This window comes from Lepidochelys kempii, chromosome 25 (genome assembly GCF_965140285.1).
Source record: "Lepidochelys kempii isolate rLepKem1 chromosome 25, rLepKem1.hap1, whole genome shotgun sequence".
NCBI lineage: Eukaryota > Metazoa > Chordata > Testudines > Cheloniidae > Lepidochelys > Lepidochelys kempii.
Window position 1 is genome coordinate 19,700,474 of NC_136404.1, and position 23,734 is coordinate 19,724,207.

Sequence of the window (23,734 nt, forward strand, 5' to 3'; positions counted from 1 at the left end):
ATACACAACAAAACTAACGAGTTAAGACTATGAAGTTTGGAAACAGGAATATTGGCATTTATTGCATTCCTCTTACCCTAGTTAAAGTCATACATTTAGTTAGATAAGGAAGTTGGGGGGGGGGAAGCTCTGTGTGGTTATAGAAAATAATCCAATTTATCACTGCTACTTTTTGTATATACTTACGATTGGTCCATCTCCTACACTAGTGACCAGTTTTCACACATTACTGCAGCAAGATAAGGTTTTCTAAACCTATGCTTTGTACATTACTGGCCCTAGGTCTACAATCCTACAGCTTATAGCTGAGACTTATGTTGAATTATTTTTATGATATACAAATTCTTATTTTGCTACATATACATTTAACACTGAAATCACTTACATGCCAAGACTCACAAGTTCAATCCCCACATTGATCTGTGGAATAACATAGCTTTTTAATTGTGTGGCAGTTTCAATAAAATTAAGTAAACATCACTTATGGCAGTTTCCCAAATATATGCAAGAGTGGTTGCTTAGAGTAGGGGAATACACAGAATAATAAAATTGAATTGCAGTGTTGTAGTCTTGTGGGTCCCAAGAGATGAGAGAGACAAGGTAGGTGAGATAGTATCTTTTATTGGACCAAATTCTGTTGGTGGAAGGTACAAGCTTTCGAGCTACATTAGTCTTGAAGAAGAGCTCTGAGTAACTTGAAAGTTTGTACCTTCCACCAACAGATATTGGTCCAATAAAATTAAAAGTATGTAATCAACTCGATTCTGCAGTAAAATGAGCCCTGTTGCTAAGCATCTTTATGCTAGATACTGTTACCCTGTGTTGCTCTTCTCAGATGTTTTTTCAATAGAGGACTGGAAATTAGGAAAAAAATTTTGAGTTGAGACCAACTCAGAACTTACCCCAAGTTCTTGCCCCTTCTCTCTAGAGGAATAAATACCCTATTTTCTACTTAGGAAGCTATATACATGAAAGATGAAGAGAACTGGCAGAAACCAAAGAAAAAAAAGTTCTGCTCTTTTCGTAAGAAATTTATTTATGTAGCGTTCAGGGTCCTGTACAACAGAGTAAAAACAAATACCACAAAATAAACATAACAGCTTTTAAAAATACAAACATGAAAACCAATGAGTGCATTTTAAGAAAGGCATTATCACAGAGGGAGCAGACAACAGTGGTCATCCTAAAAAACACTGAAAGAAAAACGTTTACAGGTTTTTTAAAAGTCAGTACGAACGAGGTTAGATTTTCCTTAGTGACCAAGTCACACTAAACCCCGATCGACACCCCATTGGGAGTATATAATTCTTGCAGCAAGGGCTGGAGAGAGACCAGCCTGCCAATCTACCTTATTCACACACCTACCCACCATGATCAGCTGAAGAAATGAATCATGGAGCAAGTCACCCTGCAGTAATCAGACTGCACACTACCCAACAGCATTCATTTGGATGTATTTGCAATGTCTAGGAATGATCACAAACGTTTGTGTGCCTTGGTAAATTCTTCCGTATCCCCCTATAAACGTGCTGTACAAATGAACATCATATTCCAAGCAGCTCTTTGCCAGTCTCTTCTTCAGTGTACCACCCAACTGCTTCAAATCCTACAGAACACCTTTAAACCACGGTGGCCTCTGGGCACTAGTATCAGCCAGAGAAAGTAAGAGGAAAAAACACCCTAACAGCAAATAAAAGTTGTTAGTAACATCCCACCTAAAGGGAGACACCAAATGTTTCTCAGCAGCGGTAAGGAGATGAAAATAATCCATAGGATTCATAAATCTGAGGCTGAAAGCCTGGTGCTGGCATAAGGCTCTCATGTTGCTAAACATTTAGTGCGCTCAGGTGATCACATTTTGTGCACATCAAGGTGACAACATGTTAAAAAGCACCCTCACTCATTACTGAAAGATAGGGTGTTGAAAGTCTGAGACCTCTGTTTGGGTGGGCCAATCTGAAAATATTCCAGCCATCCTCAAAGATGAAGTCAACCACAAGATCTTGTGATGTCATTAAATGAAGACAATTGAGATAACGTCTTTGAGTTCACAAATGCCACAGTATGCATCCGATGAAGTGAGCTGTAGCTCACGAAAGCTTATGCTCAAATTAATTGGTTAGTCTCTAAGGTGCCACAAGTACTCCTTGTCTTTGAGTTCGTGCTCGAGAAGTAGGTTTGTTTCTGTGTAAGCCAAGTGTCAATTGTTAGAGTAACTGCTGTATTTTTAGTTGTTTTTTAAAAACACCTAAAGCTTTTGCAGAAAGTGTTAAATACGTTTGAGTAACTAATGAGTTTTCAAAGTTTTACAAAACTTGATACACCAAAAATTTACATTTGCCCTCCATATATAAACAAAACTGTGGTACAAATAGTAGCTGTTGAACATATGTGATGAATGAATATGCTATTGTTCTTTTGTTGCTTCTTCTGGCCATGTTGATATAAAAACATTTTTTTTTCTAGAATACCAATTTAATTATGAAAGTGCTAGTGAAAGCGTCCAGCTACATGCTAAATTTATCCAAGATCTGTGAGTGTGCTACAAATTGTATATAGCATTGTCAATGTTTAGCAGCACTTGCGGAAAACATGTATCCAACTGTACACATTAATTCACTATATTACAGATATTTGCTATGCTAGAATATCAGCCTTCATGTTGCTTAAAATTGATTTAACCTTTATGTCAAATCTATATAACCTAGATGTACAGTGGTGACAGTACATCACAGTTAACTGCATGAAACTTCCTGAGTTTGAGCAAAAATATAATTGTTAATTAAGTAAACTAGAATAATTGTAAAGAAAAATCATGATGCTGTAAGGTAGGTATATAAACAGGTGCAACCACCTGCATAAACATGGGACATTCATATACAAGAAAGTTAACTTACATTAAAAAGACTAAAGTACTAGCCATGAAGATCTAGAAAAATAAAAAGTGAAGATTACAACTCCATCCTTCGACCTCTGTTTGGAAGTGAATACTCCCCTCCCAAATCAAGCCTGATAACTCTGTAGCATGGGATGCCATGTAATAGTAGGCCGCATAGTGTATCAGACTGCCCACTATTTTACAGTCACGAATCAAAGGATAATATGTACTGCAACACCCAGCTACCACAGGGTATAAGGATGGAGGCTGAACATTCCTCATTCACTGTTTTGAAACAGAAACTAAACATATTTAAATGTACGTATTAGAGAATCTTGTTTGTCGACACTTTTCCACCATCTCACCCCTAAACCACCCCCAACTATTCATGTCTACCTAGAACATTTTAAAAATGCTCGTTTATCCTTCCATCGTAGCATTGCATGTTCATCCTATACCTCTGCATTAGCTGTACTCAGAAATACAAAGGACCCTTTTAGTTTGCGTATGTAGCCATGATTAACTGAATTATTTTACTCTAGAGAAGTCTGTCATTCAGCACACTTGCAAAGTCCTCATACTATAAAATCCTTACTTGATTCTTGTTGGAATATGCATGTTACATGCAAATGACTTAATGAACAAAATTAGCTCAGTTTAACATACCAACACTAGACACAGGGTAGCTGACAGCACAGGAAAAAAAAAAAGCCATTTAAAAAAGTAACATGGTAAGTGTGCAAGAGAGTGAAGCTTTAGTTCCTTTTTGTATTCAGTTTGAGCCAAAAGGCTGAGCTCATATTTGCCTGCAGGAGAATTAGTTAATAAAGTATTTTACAATAATGTATTTGCCCTTTAACTCTAGTGACACTAGTGAAAGCTACTGCAAGAAAAGAGGTTGGAACATATTCACGCAGACTTCAAGGAAACAGAGGTAGGGAGTAAAAACCCAATTTTAAAATGAGCTTTAATTTATTTTTCCCTTAAGTGCAGTTGTCAATGTAAACAAAACATGTTAACAATTCCAGTGAGTTGCAGGACATTGCTGATACGTTCATTTTCTTCAAAAATTCTCTTTTACCATTATGCCAGTTATCGGACAGAAAGAGCAGCTTCTAAATACTTCACACTTGTTGGCTTCTTTTCAAATCTAGTTAACTAAATCACTTTTATAACCATTAAACGGAAAGCTGCATAAAAAGAGCTTAAAATTGCTTGGCTGTTAAGTTTTATATATTGGAATGTGTTGTGTGTGTGTGTGTGTATAAAGTGTACATACACAGAAGTATATTTTCTTTAAGGGTCACCACAAGTTTCCTGTTCCTCATCTTTTGCATTGCCATACATAGTTAAAACAGTTCACTGCCACTTTAAATCTTAAGCAATCATGGCATGAGAGAAAGAAATCTCAGCCAAAGGAAAAAAAAAAGCCAGTTTTCAGAAAGTATCAATATATGGAGTGTGCATTTTCATATGGGAGCAATGCAATACATTTTTGTTTTCGCAAGTTAGAAATAACCACTAAGTCATGAAAGGTTTGCTTGAAGTCATTCTCAACTATGAAATTAAAAATTTATGTGGCTCATCATAGTGTTATTCAGTTATGTCATGACTTTTGAATAAGGTGATCTATATTTGAACCATGGCCTATAACTATAAACAACAGATTAGAAACACAGATCATTTGCACAAGAGTATAGAATAAAATTATCTCAGTTTAAAAGATGCCTAGATAATCCACAAATATATTATGGATGGTCCTCCCTAACATGGGGAAAATAAAGTTTCTTCCTCCAAAACTTCTCATATCAAGGATTTATTATATTTACAGCACACTTTGGTTCTCTTAAAAAAAATAGATATTTTCTTTCTGATGAGGCATTGCATTTCATTTAATTTTTACTGGTGGATTGTCTAGAATGGTGGAACTGAACTAGTGACGTGCAGACAAAAATGTTTTTTTCCTGTTATAGCCCAAAGGATAGATATGCAGAAACCTTCTACCCACCATTTGAAAGCTGGAAGTAACTGTTTAAATAAGTGCATTTTTGTTGTTTTGAAGTGATTGTGCTCTATGTATCTATAGACATTTATATGCATGTGTATCATGTACACATAACTTTATTAATGTTGGCATTTCAGTGTAAAGTCATTTAAACTTAATTTTTCTACTTTAGACACATTACAGATATAAACCCCCGCCCAGAGAGTGAAGCTTGTCAATAAAGGTGCTATTGCAGGTCACTTTTGATCTGTATCCCTTCCCTAGACAATGCATGTGCCAAGTGGAAGGTGTGACAGAAAAATATTTTAAAAATTTCATCTCCAAAATTGAAGAGTCAGACAGTTATTAAAATAAACAATTTCTTAATCTTATTCTGATGGCCACAGTGTGACACGACATTGAAATTGTTAAATCCACACACAGAGGAAATCTCACTCAGAACAGGCACAGTCCAGTTTGATGGAGCAGATGCTCAGATTAAGGCAGTGTCCCTCACAGAAGAACACATCGGAAAAAGCTGCTTTTCTTTTGCTGGTCTGGTGTGATTTTGACTCCCTGGTTGCTGCCTTGTGGGCTATTGCCTTCCTAAAGATGCAAAGAATTTAAAAGATTTATTTATATTTAACTCGCGTGATTGCAAGATTACTTTACTTTTGAGCTGGATTCAAAACACACTGAGGTCATTGAGAATCTTTCCATTGACTTCAATGGGTTTTGGATCAGTCTCCATAGCAAGCCAAAAAACACCCCTCCACACACACACACACAAACAAAAATAATCAAAAAACAAAAAGTGAATTTTGCTAAACCGGGCTCAACCAAACATAGACCGTGCATATTCTGGACACGCCTACTGGATTCAAATGCCTACTGAGGTGAAAGCATCCACCACTTTTATATTGGTCTCATTAAAATATCTGAGTCATTAGCAAGACCCAAATATGACAGTTATATCTGCACCCACTTCTATGTCACATGGTGATCATCATCAAAAAAACCTATACAGGAATTTGTTTCAGTAAAAGTCACACAATGCTTCTTCATTAAGCTTGTTTAATAAAGAAGACCAAAATTCATGCACTCTCGTCTGTTGCCTGAAGGAATTTTTAGAAATGCAGCAGGTGAAACATGACTTGATGATAAAATTCCCAGAAGCTAGTCCCATAACTAGAACTGGTTACATGATAATATTTTGGAGAACACTGGGTCCACTACGGAACAACCTGATCTGCCTCCACCCATTTCTAATTTCTATGATTCAATGAGAATGTAAAGGTTTGTTTCCACTTACTGCGGGATCAACATGTGGCGATCGATGCATCGGCAGTCGATTTAGCGGGTTGAGTGGAGACCCGCTAAATAGACTGCAGATCACTCTTCTGTTGAGTCCTGTACTCCACCTGAACGAGAATTGCAAGGAATGTCGATGGGAGACACTCTCCCGTCGACTCAGGTAGTGTGGACCCAGTGGTAAGTAGATCTATGTATGGCAACTTCAGCTACATTATTTACATAGCTGAAGTTGCATTACTTAGATTGATCTCCCAACATAGTGTAGACAAGGCCAAAGTAAGGAATTTCATTGACTAGTTTCTTTGCTATAGCTCTCACCACAATTTCAGTAAAGCAATACAGGATTTATTAGCAACTTTAGAGAATCTCTATTTAAAAACTCTCTCTCAATTATGACTTTACGCTATAGGAATTAGCCATCTGTTTGTATTCAAAAAGCACAAAGTTGATTGGAGGACTGACAGAAAGTTTCTGTCATCACCAATGTGCCTAAGTGGAACAGACCACAAAAAAAAAAAAAAAATCTAATCAATTTAATACTGTAGTGGGATTTAAAAAAAAACAAAAAACAAAAACAAAAAACAACACAAGTGGCTTGGACTCAGTAACAGTTACTCACCAATTTCTTGTCCATTTTTGCTTTGATATCTCTTGCAAGAGTGAAAAATGCCTAAAGTAAGAGCATATTTAAAACTTGTGTTTTATTAGCAACCTATACATGTGGAAGTTTGTTTAATAAAAGTTGCTTTCTTAACTCCAAAAACAAGAAGTACTGATGAATATCAACCTTTCAGCCAGAAGTATTTGTGACCTACCACTTGGAAACCTTTAACAGTTTAAAAAGAGACTCTTAATTTCAGAGAGAAAGTCTCTCTCTCCAGGATCACTGATGTTGATCCACATATCTAGATAACAGAACTTTGGTTTGATGTGCAAGAGTCACTGAAAGTTACAACAAGCTGACTTAGTGCAGATTACTATGTGAAAGGATATACCAGGTCATGTCGGACACCACCTCAAGTCAATCCATCAGTGGCCAAAGAATCTGCAGCAGGATGCCAGAGACACCCAACCTTGGCACTTTTGGAGGGCACAGTGAGAGATTTTACACACACGCAGCGGAGAGGGCTTCATACCATAACCATTCATCAGGATGGACAGAAGGAATGTTCGTAGTAAGCAGAGAATTACAGTAAATACAGATAAGACTGTACAAAATTATTTTAAGTTAATTTACATAGTGGAACGTGCTCTTTGCAAAATACTTCCATTAGACCGTCTAAATTAGCTAAAAACCCATTGCCAATAACTGATAGGATTTAACAGCATATAGTCAAAATAGATACTCTTATTGCTTTTATGTACAAATCTAAATAAAATAGTCTGTACTAGAAGAAAAAAATGTCAGTACTCACATTCTCTATGTTAATATTCGCTTTTGCACTGGTCTCCATGAATTTAATTCCAAAACCAATAGCTAGCTGAACAGAATAAATAAAGATTTCTCATATCAGATATAAGCCCTGAATAAGAATTCATTCTCACTGTGCAGGACCTGCCAGGATACTGAACAGAGAACTTTGCAAAGTGGCAGCATTAAATTGAAATTCAGATACCACAGAATCTTTTAAAAGTTAAAAAAAAAATTCTCTTTACCCAAATTGGTTTTTTAGTATCCTAGTTACATTACACACTGATTTAACTTGCAGTCTTTTTTAAAAAGAAAAATTAAAAGCATTGTATTTAAAGGTAAAAATATGCATATTTTTGCAAAGCACTCATGACAATCCCAACAAGATACCTACACAAAGAGATATCCAAAAATATCAAATCTTGCCTGAGAAACCCAAATTAGAACAACAAAACAGCAAGAATAGGTGATGATGAGAATGAAGTTTCTTACAAATTATAAAACTAAGTGCCTGCAAGCTGTTCTGCTCTGGTGGATCCCTGTACCCTTATGGACCTCTCTTGTCATTTATGAGGAATTAGCAGGATTGCATCTTCCAGCTTTAGGTGTCAATATGCCCTATTCCACTAGCCTTCAGGGAAAAGCAGGCCTTCCAAAGCATGTAAATTTTCTTCCTTTTGCTCAAAAAGTTTGTCATTACACACCTAGGAACTTGTCCCAATGGTTGGGGAATAAGACTTTGTTATATAGGATCATCTCCTCCCCCTCATATATTTGACAATATGGAAGGGTGGAGGAGAATTTCAAAAAGGAAGAGAATGTGTGGTATGTTCTTGCATTATAATTTAAAAATACATTTTAAGTGTGTCAAAAAGGTGTCTAGAGAACATGGATAGGTGCATTTTTGTATTTAAAGGTCTAATTAAAAATAAATGAATTTAAGCAATAAGACTTTTAGGACACAGCCTAATGTGCCACAATGGAACATTTTAGAGAAAGGGTGACAACTCTCGGTTTCGAAAAAAGTTATTACCTGTATTCCTAAATAAAATACACACCAGCTGATGAGTTTCCTGAAGTATTGCAGAATTGTTAAAATTTTAACTCTTGCAATAAAGATCAATGATACACAATACAATGCTGTTCTCACTGTGACAATTTGGGGGATACGTCTGTGTCAAATTATGAATTCAGTTTTGTGAATGTCATTTAGCATTGTAAACAGTAGATTAGAGTATCCATTTCACAGCAGAGGCTGGACATGTAATGGACAGACTGTCTGAAAAGCTGTGACAGATCAACCAAAGACCATCAACATTGAACGACTCTTCCCTACTGGAACAATGGCTTTTCTACGAACAGATCAACTGACTTTGGACCCTGGAATTTCCTCAGAGGAAACACATGGTCAACAAGAGGGACTGCGAGTACGTGTAGACTTTAATTGCTGGGTGTAACTGCAGCTTGAGCAGACATACCCAATCTAGCTAGCTTGGGTCCTGAAACAGTCAAGCTGTGAAAGCACAAGCTTCAGTGTGGGCTAGCCCCACAAGTAATTACCCAGGATTTCAGGTGGGTTTCTATAGCCTGCACTGTTGCTTGTATAGCCACAGCTTTCCTGTTCTGAGATTGGAGCCAGTGAGATTAAAGTTAGTTCAGGTATATCTTTTTGAACTGCAATCACACCCAGTGATCGCAACATAGACATACCCCAAGCCTGTTTTAAAAAGGGGTGCTTCTAAACAGGGGAGACCATTACACTGCCAGTTGCAAGATGACCAGGCCAAGAAGGCTGGATAGGCTGTCTGGTTTAAGGACTAATACCAAACCCAAGACTCACAGGGTCAGTGAGGTCAGACTAGGGGGATTGCATTCAGGAGTTTGTTGTTCTCCATAGATCTGTAACTCACGTGTAAGGGTTTGTGATTAAGAAACTTCTGTGCTAAGTCTATTCCTTGCTTTACTGCCATGTTCTCCTTGAAGGACTTAAGAAACCAGAGTTCCTACAGGGAGGTGAACTCTGGGAGGAATATGTATAAACAACCAGGGGCTGAGGAGTTCTGTAGCACCAGTTCCAGCATCTAAGGTGTCCAGAATGTGGGTCTCACTGCCCAGGAAGGATGTGAGACACTAGGTCTCCAACTGGGACTGTGCCTGAGAGACCCAGAGCTCAGAACTGGTCACTGTCCATACCAAAGGGGCTTAGAAGAACATGGGATTCAATCACAACAGACTACTGTCTATCCAGAGAGCGGAACTGGGGCACTCACCTTCTCCCCTTGCTCTCTAGAAACTTGTCTTTTGTCGTTCACATCACATTTGTTTCCAAGAATCATCTTTTCGACATCTGGGGATGCATGCTAAGATGAAAATGGGCAGAAAATTTACAGAGACCTAGGATTTTGTTATTTTACATAATTTTTGGTGATCCTAGAGAAAAGCTTCTTAACTGCACATTGTAAGATTAACAAATTTTCTGAATTCTAAGTACTGAGTTAACTCTAGAAGTGCTCAATAAATGCAGAATGCCATCAACAAGATGAAATAGTTGTTGTGCTGAATGCATTGACAACTTTGATGCTGAACATTTTCCAGGGATTTACGGCTCCAGCTAGGACAATACCTCATAGCTGCAGTATACTGGTGCCACTCAATGCCCTGAAAGTGCTTTGTTTAGAAATAATTAGAATGCTGTCAGGGTAGAAAGAGTCAACTATTGGATTTCGTAATTGCAGGGAAGACTCCAGTTCATGCAGTCTGCTCTTACATGTGGGCATACTGAATTACTACTGACTAATAATTCCAGAAGATATTACCAATTTGAAGCTTCTTGCGAACACAGATTCTCCAACCCACTCCACACAAAAAAAAAATTATTTTAATATACACAATTTAGTGACAAATTTAACAGTTCTGAACCATTCTGATTTTAACTACTTTTCTAAAGTTTGAATAGGGACAGTATACTTAATATTAAAGATTTCTGTAAATAAAGTGGGAAGTTACCTCTTCAATATTCCTGACCCAATTCCGAATGTTTTCAAAAGATTTCTCATTGGTTATGTCATATACCAACATGATGCCCTAAAGATAAAAAACAAAACGACAAAAAACAAACCATGGCAACTTAATTTCAACTAACAATTGTTTCTGTAAGGATTACATACATGTCCAAGACAGAAAGAAAAATAAATTCTGAAATGCTAGAATTTAAAAACAAAAAAACACCAACAAAACCACAAAAAAACCACATCAACCTTTGATACGAAGCCACTTGCACAGAGAAGCAACTGCTGAAAGGAAACAAAAAACCAAACAGCATTCTAGTATGTAGTTTGGGTTAAATTTATTATGTATCATTAGAGTACAAGAATCTTTGAGCTGTACTGCAACCAATGTCCTAGCAAGCCACACATGTTATTGGTTTATCTGCCACCAACATGCACATGCAAGTCACACTGGAAGTCTGACTTTGTGGGAATCCCAGACCAGCTGTTGCTGCTGCAGCATAATTTGAACATAGAGATGGGAACACTGGTCTTATCAAATACCTTGCCAAGCAGAGTTCAAGTTCTGAGCTCATTATAGTTATAAATGATTATGCTTCATAGTAAAACTTGAATGGTTTCACTTTCTGCAGAACATTATAAATAGATTTAAAATGAAAAAAATTTCAGCTACATCATGCCTACCATTGCTCCTCTGTAATATGCAGTTGTGATGGTTCTAAACCGTTCCTGCCCAGCTGTGTCCCTAAAATAATTAAGCAAACCCAATTAGTACATGCAAACTACTTGAACACATTCTGAAATTAAGATCACTAGAGAGAGTTTCATTAAACATTACAGGGACATTCTTTAAACACACCAAAACTACAGCTTTATCTTCACAGATTCCAAGGCCAGAAGGAACCATTATGATCTAGTCTGACCTCCTGAATAATACAGGCCAGGGAACTTTCCCAAAATAATTCCTCAAGCAGATCTTTTGGAAAAATATCCAATCTTGATTTTAAAATGATCAGTGGTGAAGACTCCACCACAACCCTTGGTAAATTGTTCCAATGGTTAATTACTCTCTGCAAAAAATTTATGGCTTATTTCCAGTCTGAATTTGTCTAGCTTCAACTTCTAGCCATCGGATTGTGTTATACCTTTCTCTGCAATATTGAAGAGCCCATTATTAAACATTTGTTCATTATGTAGAAACTTACAGACTGTAATCAAGAAACCCCTTAACCTTCTCTTTGTTAAGCTAAATAGACCCACCTCCTTGAGTCTATCACTAAAAAGGCAAGTTCTCTAAACTTTTAATCACTCTCATGGCTGGTCTCTGAACTCTCTTCAGTTCTGATGCCAACAATTCAAGAAGGATGTTGATAAATTGAACACAGTATTTCAGCAACAGTTGCACCAGTGCCAAAGACAGAGATAAAATAACCTCTCTACTCCTATTTGAGAGTCCTGGATTAATGGAATGATCTTGGATTGGAGGAAGGTTTCAAGTGGGGTTCCACAAGGATCTATTCTGGGTCCAATGCAGTTTAACATCTTTATTAAAGACCTGGATGTAGGTATAGAAAGCATAGTGATCAAGTCTGCAGAAGACACAAAGCTAGGGGGAGTTGCCAATACTTTGGAGGATAGAGCCAAAAATTCAGAGGGATCTTGATAAACTGGAGAACTGGGCTATAGACAACAAAATGAAATTTAAAGACAAACGCAAGGTGCTACACTTCGGGAAGAAAAACCCTACACACAAATACAGAATGGGGGAAAACTGGCTTGACTGCAGCATGGCTGCAAAGGATCTGGGAGTTGTGGTGGATCACAACCTCAACATGAGTCAGCAATGCGATGCTATTGCAGAAAAAGCAAATGCAAACTGAAGGACCTGGGTAGGTTTAGTTTGTGAGAGATTGGGGGGGGGGAGATCTGATAGTGGTCTTCAGATACTTGAAAGGCTGTCACAAAAAGATGGAAAAATTGTTCTCTTTTGTCACAGAGGGCAAGACAAGAGGCAATGGGATCAAACCACAGCATAGCAGATTTAGATTAAATTTCAGGAAAAGCTTCCTAACTGTAAGAACAGTAAGACACTGGAAAAAACTGCTTCAGGAAGTTGTGGAAGCTTCTTCACTGGAGGTTTTCCAAAGGAGGCTGGATAGCCATCTGTCTTGGATGGTTTAGACCCAAGAAATCTTGCATCTTGGCAGGGGGGTTAGATTAGATGACCCCTGTAGTCCCTTCTGACCTCTATGTTCCCTTTGTTTATTCATCCCAAGATGGCATTAGCTCTTTTGGCCACAGCATCACACGAGCTCCTAGTGTTCAGATGATTATCCACCATAACCCCCAAATCCTTTTCAGAGTCAATGCATCCCTGGATAGAGTCTGGCCTACATTTTTTGTTCCTAAATGTATATATTTACATGTAGCCATGTTAAAATGCATATTTGCTTACACGCAGTTTACCAGGCATCTCTAAATCGTTATTTACCACTCTCCCAGTTTTTGTGTCACCTACAATCTTTCAGTGTTTATGTTTTTCCTTCGGGTCACTGATAAAAATGTTAAATAGCATAGGGCCTGTCATAAATATAAAGGGAAGGGTAAACCCCTTTGAAATCCCTCCTAGCCAGGGGAAAGCTCCTCTCACCTGTACAGGGTTAAGAAGCTAAAGGTAACCTTGCTGGCACCTGACCAAAATGACCAATGAGGAGACAAGATACTTTCAAAAGCTGGGAGGAGGGAGAGAAACAAAGGGTCTGTGTGTCTGTCTATATTCTGTCTTTGCCGGGGATAGACCAGGAATGGAGTCTTAGAACTTTTAGTAAGTAATCTAGCTAGGTACGTGTTAGATTATGATTTCTTTAAATGGCCGAGAAAAGAACTGTGCTGAATAGAATAACTATTTCTGTCTGTGTATCTTTTTTGTAACTTAAGGTTTTGCCTAGAGGGGTTCTCTATGTTTTGAATCTAATTACCCTGTAAGGTTATCTACCATCCTGATTTTACAGGGGGAATTTCTTTATTTCTATTTACTTCTATTTTTATTAAAAGTCTTCTTGTAAGAAAACTGAATGCTTTTTCATTGTTCTCAGATCCAAGGGTTTGGGTCTGTGGTCACCTATGCAAATTGGTGAGGCTTTTTATCCAACATTTCCCAGGAAAGGGGGGGTGCAAGTGTTGGGAGGATTGTTCATTGTTCTTAAGGTCCAAGGGTCTGGGTCTGTAGTCACCTAGACAAATTGGTGAGGCTTTTTACCAAACCTTGTCCAGGAAGTGGGGTGCAAGGTTTTGGGAAGTATTTTGGGGGGAAAGACGTGTCCAAACAGCTCTTCCCCAGTAACGAGTATTAGTTTGGTGGTGGTAGCGGCCAATCCAAGGACAAAAGGTGGAATATTTTGTACCTTGGGGAAGTTTGACCTAAGCTGGTAAAGATAAGCATAGGAGGTTTTTCATGCAGGTCCCCACATCTGTACCCTAGAGTTCAGAGTGGGGGAGGAACCTTGACAGGGCCAAGAATTGATCCATAAGAACAGCCATACTGGGTCAGATCAATGGTCCATCTAACCCAGTATCCTGTCTTGACAGTGGCCAATGCCAGGTGCTTCAGAGAGAATGAACAGAACAGGTCATCATCAAGCGATCCACCCTCTGTCGCCCATTCCCAGCTTCTGGCAAACAGAAACTAGGGACACTTCAGCGCATGGTTTTGCATCTCTGCCCATCCTGGCTAATAGCCATTGATAGACCTATCCTCTATGAACTAGTTCTTTTTGAACCCTGTTAATCCTGGTCTTCACAACATTCTCTGGCAAACAGTTCCACAGGTTGACTGTGTGTTGTGTGAAGAAATACTTCCTTTTGTTGCTGCCTATTAATTTCATTTGCTGACCCCTAGTTCTAGTGTTATCCAGGCAAGACTCCACTGTTTCCAGTGAAAGCATACTCGCTCAATGATTTTCCCATTTACAATTACATTTTCAAGATCTATCACTTAGTCAGTTTTTATTCCATTTAATGGATGCCATGTTAAACTTTATATTGTTTAGTTTTTGGTTGTTGTTTTTTTTTAAGCAAAATCTCATGTGGTACTAAATCAAACACCTTTACAGAAGTCTATTAAATCAACTTTATTACCTTTATCTACCAAACTTGAAATCTCATAGAAAAAGATATCAAGTTAGTTTGATAGGATTTATTTTCCATAAACCCCATCTTCAATAAACTCAGATACTATAATTTCCCAAAAACCAGGATTAGGGCAAAAATCCTATTGATAATATCACCACTCAGTATGCAAATTGTGAAGCAGAGAGATACTTGGCATAAGCTAAACATTTTATCTTAATTCATATAGCTTTAAAAGTAAATGCTTACCATATCTGCAGTTTAATTCTCTTGCCATCTAGCTCTATGGTTCTAATCTTAAAGTCAATACCTGGGGAAAAAACCTACATTAATTAAGATTTCCAGTAAAGATCAAGTTAACACTTTTTCCCCTTTAATTTTCCAAAACAAAGGCACCCATTCCATTTAGTTAATAGATTAGATACAAAGTGAATTCTGAATGTCCATGGAGTTCTTAACAACATTTAGCTCATTCTGAACAAAGACATTCAGAAAGCCCCTGTTGAAAGCAGACCTGGTGTAAACCAGCAGGGAAACTGTAACACTGTTACTCCAAATAAATAATATCCCTTTAAGTACAGTCACATTCAAAGCCTAACCTGCTGTAGCTGAACCACAATGTACAGTTCAATCTAACTTCAGAAAAGCTGTATCAAGGTCAACAGAGCATTATGCCACACGGTGTCGCTGGAAGTATCATATAATTACTATTTATTAGATTTCTCTTTTCTCAATTCTAATAGATTATTAGAAAATTTATTTTAGCTGTGGGGTAGTCTTTTCCTACTAAGACAATATGTCAAAAACTGGCATCTGTAATAATAAAAATTAACACTTTAAAAATAGTCTTATTTTAGTATGACTAGAAGATAAGTCAGATTTCAGAGCAAAATGGTTTATATTTTTAATTCCATATGTAATTCTACAGAGGTTTGTTTATATACTATCATCAGTTAAGATCACATTACTCCCCCCATTTACTAGTGTATGAAACCTCAACTGCTATGCAAAAAGAAAAAGTACAGAAGTACACTATCTAGCTAAGGACCTGTCTGCACACAAACTGCAACTGAAATAACTAAGGCATAGTCTACATTAGAATAAGTTTACTGGTACAGCTATACCAGCAAATCCTCCTACTACAGACACAGCTTATATTGGCAGAAAAATGTTTTTACTGGTGTAGCTTATACCAGTTCTCCAACCATAATAAGCTATACTGGTAAAAGCACTTTTATGCTGGTATATCTTTACCTACAGTAGGGCTTTTTTGGGTAGTGTAAATGTTGCAAAAAACCCACTAGCAAAAGAGTGCAGTGTAGACTGGGTCGGAGTTGGCAGTTACTTCGGTGCACATCAGCTTGGAGACTCTTATTGCGGACTGAGCGTGTCCTATTTAGATTTAATTTACCGTGGCAAACAACAATACATCATAAAAAAAAAAGGGGTACCTTAGAGACTAACCAATTTATCTGAGCATGAGCCTTCGTGAGCTACAGCTCACTTCATCGGATGCACACCCGTGGAAGTGAGCTGTAGCTCACGAAAGCTCATGCTCAAATAAATTGGTTAGTCTCTAAGGTGCCACAAGTCCTCCTTTTCTTTTTGCGAAGACAGACTAACACGGCTGCTACTCGGAAACAATACATCGTAGTGTCAATACAAAGCCTTCCGTTTCGGACCATTCCCCTCACCCCCGTGCAGCCCACTCCTGACGGCCCCTGCCCCACCCCGCACACGACAGCTCGGGCTCTACCGGCTACGCCTATCCGTAAGCGGGCACACGTCACAGACAGGCACACGGATCTCCCCCGCCAGACCCGAACACGCAGCGACCCTGTCCCCCCTTCTCCTGCCGCCACACGGGCCGCCCTGCCCTAGCAACACGCGCCCCCCGTCTCGCTCGCCCTTTGCGTCCCCGAGGGGCGGCGGCTGAGGGGGCAGCGCTCACCGATGGTGGAGATGAAGGTGGCGTTGAACGCATCCTCGGAGAAGCGGAAGAGCGCGCAGGTCTTGCCCACGCCCGAGTCCCCGATCAGCAACAGCTTGAAGAGGTAATCGTAGGTCTTCGCCATGTTCCACCGGGCTGGGCCCCGCCCCTCCGGAAGCATCCGCCTCTCGCGCAGCTTCACAGGGTGAGACTACTGCCCCTCACACCCGCTGCCTGCTCTTATTGGCTAGTTGAGGCATGCGTCACCTCACATCCCACCCTGCCGGTTCCCGAGCAGGAAGAGCAGAGAGCCAAAGTCCCATTGGTGGGGCGTCTTGCCGAATGTGTAACCTCCTCCCGGATTGGTTGGCTGCCTTGCTGCGTGTTGTCATTCCGAGGTCTTTCGCTGGCGGTGGCGGTAGTAGGGCGAGGCGACGGCCAGAGCCGGAATAGCTCGGTGAGCCTTATGGTCCTGGGCCGCCCATGCCTCCGTGGGGCCGCCCTCCTTCCCCCCGGGGTGTCTGGGGTCGAGCGAGCCGAGCCCAGCCCAGGTTTTTACCAGCCAGCGGTCCCGGGGCGGGGGCGCGGGCGCGGGCGCGGGCGCGCGGCTCCGGTTGGAGTTTCGTAGCGAAACCGGCTTAGTCGAGTCTCACTGGCCAAGCTGAACGGAACGCAGGGCTCGCGGCTGACCCACTGCGGGCTCCTTGCGCTGTTGCCGCCTGCGCGTGTCGGGGACGGGCAGGGCCACGGGCTGTGTCTAGGAAATGGGCTTCTCACGCTGGCAGCCGCTGCCAAACCTTCAGGGTGAGATCGCGGGCTGAAAATGACCCGACATTAGTGCTAAAGCTTTAATTTTCTAGCTCTGTGTGCGGCAAGTCCTGTTCACTCGCGCTTTTGCCGGGAAAGTAATTGAGATTTTTGTTCTTTAAAACGCAGTGTATTGGCATGTTACTGATTCTAAGGGCTTGTTTATACTGGGAGGTTTTTGTAAATTATGTTTCTGTGGTGACCGGGGGCTGGAAAAAGGCTAATGTAGTGCCCATCTTTAAAAAGGGGAAGAAGGAGGATCCGGGGAACTACAGGCCAGTCAGCCTCACCTCAGTCCCCAGAAAAATCATGGAGCAGGTCCTCAAGGAATCAATTCTGAAGCACTTGGAGGAGAGGAAAGTGATCAGGAACAGTCAGCATGGATTCACCAAGGGCAAGTTATGCCTGACTAATCTAAAAGTTGCCTTCTATGAGGAGAAAACTGGCTCTGTGGATGAGGGGAAAGCAGTGGATGTGTTATTCCTTGACTTTAGCAAAGCTTTTGACACGGTCTCCCACAGTATTCTTGCCAGCAAGTTAAAGAAGTATGGGCTGGATGAATGGACTATATGGTGGATAGAAAACTGGCTAGATCGTCGGGCTCAACGGGTAGTGATCAATGGCTCCAAGTCTAGTTGGCAGCCGGTATCAAGGGGAGTGCTCCAAGGGTCGGTCCTGGGGCCGGTTTTGTTCAATATCTTCATTAATGATCCGGAGGATGGTGTGGATTGCACCCTCAGCAAGTTTGCAGGTGACGCTAAACTGCGAGGAGTGGTAGATATGCTGGAGGGTTACAGAGATACCTAGACAAATAGAGGATTGGGCCAAAAGAAATCTGATGAGGTCAAGTGCAGAGTTCTGCACTTAGGATGGAAGAATCCCATGCACGGCTACAGACTAGGGACCGAATAGCTAAGTAGCAGTTCTTCAGAAAAGGACCTAGGGGTTACAGTGGATGAGAAGCTGGATGTGAGTCAACAGTGTGCCCTTTTTGCCAGGAAGGCCAATGGCATTTTGGAATGTATAAGATGGGGCATTGCCAGCAAATCGAGGGATGTGATCGTTCCCCTCTATTCGACATTGGTGAGGCCTCATCTGGAGTACTATGTCCAGTTTTGGGCCCCACACTACAAAAAGGATGTGGAAAAATTGGAAAGCATTGAGTGGAGGGCAACAAAAGTGATTAGGGGGCTAGAGCACATGACTTATGAGGAGAGGCTGAGGGAACTGGGATTGTTTAGTCTGCAGAAGAGAAGAATGAGGGGGGATTTGATAGCTGCTTTCAACTACCTGAAAGGGGGTTCCAAAGGGGATGGATCTAGACTGTTCTCAGTGGTACCAGATGACAGAATGAGGAGTAATGGTCTCAAGTTGCAATGGAGGAAGTATAGGTTGGATATTAGAAAAAACTTTTTCACTAGGAGGGTGATGAAGCACTGGAATGGGTTACCTAGGGAGGTGATGGAATCTCCTTCCTTTGAGGTTTTTAAGGTCAGGCTTGACATAGCCCTGGCTGGGATGATTTAGTTGGGGATTGGTCCTGCTTTGAGCAGGAGGTTGGACAATTTATCTCCTGAGGTCCCTTCCCAACCCTGATATTCTGTGTGCACTAACTATTGAAGAATAACTGTTACAAAATAATTGTGTCCACATAGCCAGCTGTCACTTATTTCCCTCCAAATGTGTACAGAGTCACAGACTTTTTCAGAGTAAGTGCTCAGCATTCTAGACAAGTATCCTATGGTGCTTTGTTAGGTTCTGTGCATTGTGAGACTTTTCTCATAGGTCACTGTGGGAATGTGGGATACCTCTAGGAAGCCACTGGAATTCTGGGAATTGGGATCAAACTTGCAAATTCCCATGATTCATCTCCTGGTTTATCTCACGTTTCTTCTGGCTTTTGTGAGCCTGTTCCATTTTCAGACTGGGCTAGGGATCAATGCTGCATGCTGTGGGAATGACAGCTGTTTGCAAGAGGCTCTTGTGCATGTGTTTGAGATCACGCTGCTGGATGTCTTTTGCTTTGTAGGCAAGCCACCATGCTGCTGAACCAGTTTGGGTGAAGGAGGAGGAAATGGAGTAGCAACTTGTGAATGAACTTTTCCTGGAGCAGCTTCACTCAGTGCAGTGCCATTTCTGATATGAGAAGACTAATGGTGACTAGTGGGAAAGGATAGTGATCCAGGCCTGGGGTGACAAGCATCTGCAAAAGAAGTTCAGGCCACCTGACTAGAAATCTTCACAGAGCTGCACAGTAAAATGAGAGCTCCTAGAGAAATGTGGCTATTACCATCTGGAAGCTCACCAACCCTGATTGCTCCTCATCAGTAGCTAAGCAATTTGGTTTTGGTAGGTCAGGTTGACTGGGCTGTTGTTATGCAGGCATGCACTGCTATGAAGAATTCAGAGTAACAGCCGTGTTAGTCTGTATTCGCAAAAAGAAAAGGAGTACTTGTGGCTTCTTAGAGACTAACCAATTTATTTGAGCATAAGCTTTTGTGAGCTACAGCTCACTTCATCAGATGCATATCGTGGAAACTGCAGCAGACTTTATATATACACAGAGAATATGAAACAATACCTCCTCCCACCCCACTGTCCTGCTGGTAATAGCTTATCTAAAGTGATCATCAGGTGGGCCATTTCCAGCACAAATCCAGGTTTTCTCACCCTCCACCCCCCCACACAAATTCACTCTCCTGCTGGTGATAGCCCATCCAAAGTGACAACTCTCTACACAATGTGCATGACAATCAAGTTGGGCCATTTCCTGCACAAACCCAGGTTCTCTCACCCCCCTCCCAAAAACCACACACACAAACTCAGTATCCTGCTGGTAATAGCTCATCCAAAGTGACCATTCTCCCTACAATGTGCATAATTAAGGTGGGCCATTTCCAGCACAAATCCAGGTTTTCTCACATCCCCCCACCCCCATACACACACAAACTCACTCTCCTGCTGGTAATAGCTCATCCAAACTGACCACTCTCCAAGTTTAAATCCAAGTTAAACCAGAACATCTCGGGGAGGATGGGGTAGGAAAAAACAAGAGGAAATAGGCTACCTTGCATAATGACTTAGCCACTCCCAGTCTCTATTTAAGCCTAAATTAATAGTATCCAATTTGCAAATGAATTCCAATTCAGCAGTTTCTCGCTGGAGTCTGGATTTGAAGTTTTTTTGTTTTAAGATAGCGACCTTCATGTCTGTGATTGCGTGACCAGAGAGAGTGAAGTGTTCTCCGACTGGTTTATGAATGTTATAATTCTTGACATCTGATTTGTGTCCATTTATTCTTTTACGTAGAGACTGTCCAGTTTGACCAATGTACATGGCAGAGGGGCATTGCTGGCACATGATGGCATATATCACATTGGTGGATGTGCAGGTATACGAGCCTCTGATAGTGTGGTTGATGTTATTAGGCCCTGTGATGGTTTTCCCCCCATAGATAGTTTTTTTGGCACAATTGGCAACGGGCTTTGTTGCAAGGATAAGTTCCTGGGTTAGTGGTTCTGTTGTGTGGTATGTGGTTGTTGGTGAGTATTTGCTTCAGGTTGCGGGGCTGTCTGTAGGCAAGGACTGGCCTGTCTCCCAAGATTTGTGAGAGTGTTGGGTCATCCTTTAGGATAGGTTGTAGATCCTTAATAATGTGTTGGAGGGGTTTTAGTTGGGGGCTGAAGGTGACGGCTAGTGGCATTCTGTTATTTTCTTTGTTAGGCCTGTCCTGTAGTAGGTAACTTCTGGGAACTCTTCTGGCTCTACCAATCTGTTTCTTTACTTCTGCAGGTGGGTATTGTAGTTGTAAGAAAGCTTGACAGAGATCTTGTAGGTGTTTGTCTCTGTCTGAGGGGTTGGAGCAAATGCGGTTGTATCGCAGAGCTTGGCTGTAGACGATGGATCGTGTGGTGTGGTCAGGGTGAAAGCTGGAGGCATGCAGGTAGGAATAGCGGTCAGTAGGTTTCCGGTATAGGGTGGTGTTTATGTGACCATTGTTTATTAGCACTGTAGTGTCCAGGAAGTGGATCTCTTGTGTGGACTGGACCAGGCTGAGGTTGGTGGTGGGATGGAAATTGAAGAGTGGTCAGTTTGGATGAGCTATTACCAGCAGGAGAGTGAGTGTGTGTGTATGGGGGTGGGGGGGATGTGAGAAAACCTGGATTTGTGCAGGAAATAGCCCAACTTGATTGTCATGCACATTGTGTAAAGAGTTGTCACTTTGGATGGGCTATCACCAGCAGGAGAGTGAATTTGTGTGTGGGGGGGTGGAGGGTGAGAAAACCTGGATTTGTGCTGGAAATGGCCCACCTGATGATCGCTTTAGATAAGCTATTACCAGCAGGACAGTGGGGTGGGAGGAGGTATTGTTTCATATTCTCTGTGTATATATAAAGTCTGCTGCAGTTTCCACGATATGCATCTGATGAAGTGAGCTGTAGCTCACGAAAGCTTATGCTCAAATAAATTGGTTAGTCTCTAAGGTGCCACAAGTACTCCTTTTCTTTTTGCTATGAAGAAGGTGTTGAAACACTGAGTAATAATATTTTGGCAATGTGCAGGAGATTATCGGTTTACACGCTTAAGGTTCCTGAATTGTATTGGGACTGTTGATGGGATCTGTGTGTCTATTCCTTAACCTCGCCACAAGGCCTCGTGTTTATAAACAGAAAGGGCTATTTCTCCAGGGTATTCCAAGGTCTGGTTGATCATAGTATTTGGTTCACCAGTATTAATGTGGTGTGATCTGGAAAGGTCCCTGGTGCTAGAATCTTTAGAAACTCACACCTCTTTTCCTTCATGAAAAATGGAACTTTTGCTTCCAAGACCACTGTAGATATTGATGGTTTTGCAATTTCCTTCTCTCATTCTGGGAAACCCAGCTTCCCTGGTTTATAAAGACTTTTATTTAGGCACCTGGGCAGGAAAAAGAGCCTGTTAAACTATAGCTGGGTACCTGCAGAAAGACAGTGGAGTATATGTTTGGAAGGCTGAAAGGAATTTGGTGCTGTCTAATGATTAAAATGGCAGCTACAGAGCAATATCTGCTTCATGTAATAACTGCATACTGTATTTTTCAGAACAGCTGTGAAAATAAGGGAGATTGTACCTCTGACTCCCCCCACATCAGAGGCTGAGACTGTCGGAGCAAAACAAACTGCCAGAGAGGCTTTCCCTCTTCAAACTGCAGCCAGTTGCCAGGGCCACAGGGTTAAGGGTGCTTTGTGCTCCTACATTGAGGGTAGGAACTGAAATATTTTAATCATATTATGCTTTGTGGCAAGGGTTCATTGTTTTGTAGTTGCTTCGTGTGACAGTTTGCTGAAAGTTGATTTTTTGTTTTGAGATTTGCCATTTTATTAAACTTTGAGCTTTTGTCACGCAAAACTTTAACAAACGTAGAGGGATGAAAACAAAAAATTGAATGTCTGTCCCAATTTGTAACCCTGGTAACAAACAATAATACAGTGCAAATTTCAGCTCAATAAAATATGTTGAGTTTTGAAAAAATACTCATTTTTAAACTCTGCAGATACATGGATAGCCTGCCTGTAAGTGCAGAGTAAACATGATTGTACAGGATTTCTGGGTGCTCTTTCCCTTCATATGTGGAATGGTGAGAGCAAAAGCCATTGTTTGTAATTGTGGGGATGAAGGTGGGTTCCCAGAATTCAGTGTTTTCACTCTCCGGGGATGTGGTGTGTGGAGGAAAGTGCCTGATAGATTCTGGGACGTGCAGGTGCTGCTCTCAGGAAGCAGTATTGTCCACAGGCTGCAGGATATGTCTGGGATGTGACTGTAGTATTGGGTGTGAAGATGGCGCTCTAAGGGTCTCCAGCAAAACTGCTTTGTCATCAGTTCAATGAGCTGGTTTTGCATATCGTAGAGTTTTCCTTTAGTTTGCCTCATCAGTTCAATGGTCTCTCTGCAATGAAAACTCCTCTCCAGTCTTCTGTCGTCTTGGTGCTGTTCTGGACTGCAGCTCACCCCACATTTCCTGCTTTGTATTTCTTTTCTTGCCCTGGAGATTGGCCACATGATCCACAGTAGATAATAGTCCAGTCAGTTGGGAGTTACAGGACTTCAGGTGCAAGAGCTGGGGGAACTGAGAAACAGAACAAGTAGTTATTGTACTAATTCCAGTTTTCATGTCACCAATGATAAAATTGATTTTTCCTCTCTTTTGGAATGCCATTTCCATAGCCTTTTGCCAGTCTGGAGTGACTCTGAAGATGGTAAGATGTTTTATTTGCTTTCAATTCTACTTTATCTC

At 40.9% G+C, this 23,734-nt stretch overlaps 1 protein-coding gene, 1 long non-coding RNA gene and 1 pseudogene across 5 annotated transcripts in view; 2 read left to right on the forward strand and 1 right to left on the reverse strand.

Moving 5' to 3' along the window:
- Positions 1-860: 860 nt before the first annotated feature.
- Positions 861-16,859, reverse strand: RAB8A (RAB8A, member RAS oncogene family). Of its 3 annotated transcripts, XM_073324457.2 has the most exons (8): positions 16,675-16,856; positions 14,973-15,033; positions 11,280-11,340; positions 10,594-10,671; positions 9,858-9,947; positions 7,592-7,657; positions 6,796-6,846; positions 861-5,468 (listed from the first exon to the last, which is right to left on the reverse strand). In XM_073324457.2, the coding sequence occupies exons 1-8, from the start codon at positions 16,832-16,834 to the stop codon at positions 5,376-5,378; spliced, it is 660 nt and encodes a 219-aa protein (XP_073180558.1). In that variant the 5' UTR covers positions 16,835-16,856; the 3' UTR covers positions 861-5,375. The 3 variants fall into 3 exon arrangements, with proteins under 3 accessions (XP_073180558.1, XP_073180559.1, XP_073180560.1); XM_073324458.2 differs by lacking the exon at positions 7,592-7,657 and having other exon boundaries at positions 16,675-16,859; XM_073324459.2 differs by lacking the exon at positions 9,858-9,947 and having other exon boundaries at positions 16,675-16,857.
- A 133-nt stretch (positions 16,860-16,992) lies between these two features.
- LOC144929891 (uncharacterized) overlaps positions 16,993-23,734 on the forward strand; it is a 103,384-nt gene continuing 96,642 nt past the window's right edge. The window contains exon 1 of the long non-coding RNA XR_013635008.1: positions 16,993-17,110. This is a non-coding gene — a long non-coding RNA (uncharacterized LOC144929891). The remainder of the gene's footprint in view (positions 17,111-23,734) is intronic.
- LOC140903318 (zinc finger protein 316-like) overlaps positions 17,233-23,734 on the forward strand; it is an 86,529-nt pseudogene continuing 80,027 nt past the window's right edge. The window contains exons 1-2 of the transcript XR_013635007.1: positions 17,233-17,457; positions 22,547-22,702. The product of XR_013635007.1 is annotated as a zinc finger protein 316-like (transcript). The remainder of the gene's footprint in view (positions 17,458-22,546; positions 22,703-23,734) is intronic.

Excerpts from the sequence above, each read along its gene's own strand:
- RAB8A (XM_073324457.2), bottom strand. The coding sequence starts at position 16,834 with ATGCTTCCGGAGGGGCGGGGCCCAGCCCGGTGGAACATGGCGAAGACC. Across the intron at positions 15,034-16,674 it reads CACCTTCATCTCCACCATCG|GTATTGACTTTAAGATTAGA; the intron begins GTGAGCGCTGCC and ends TTTTTTCCCCAG. Across the intron at positions 7,658-9,857 it reads CTAGAGAGCAAGGGGAGAAG|CTAGCTATTGGTTTTGGAAT; the intron begins GTGAGTGCCCCA and ends TATTCTGTTCAG.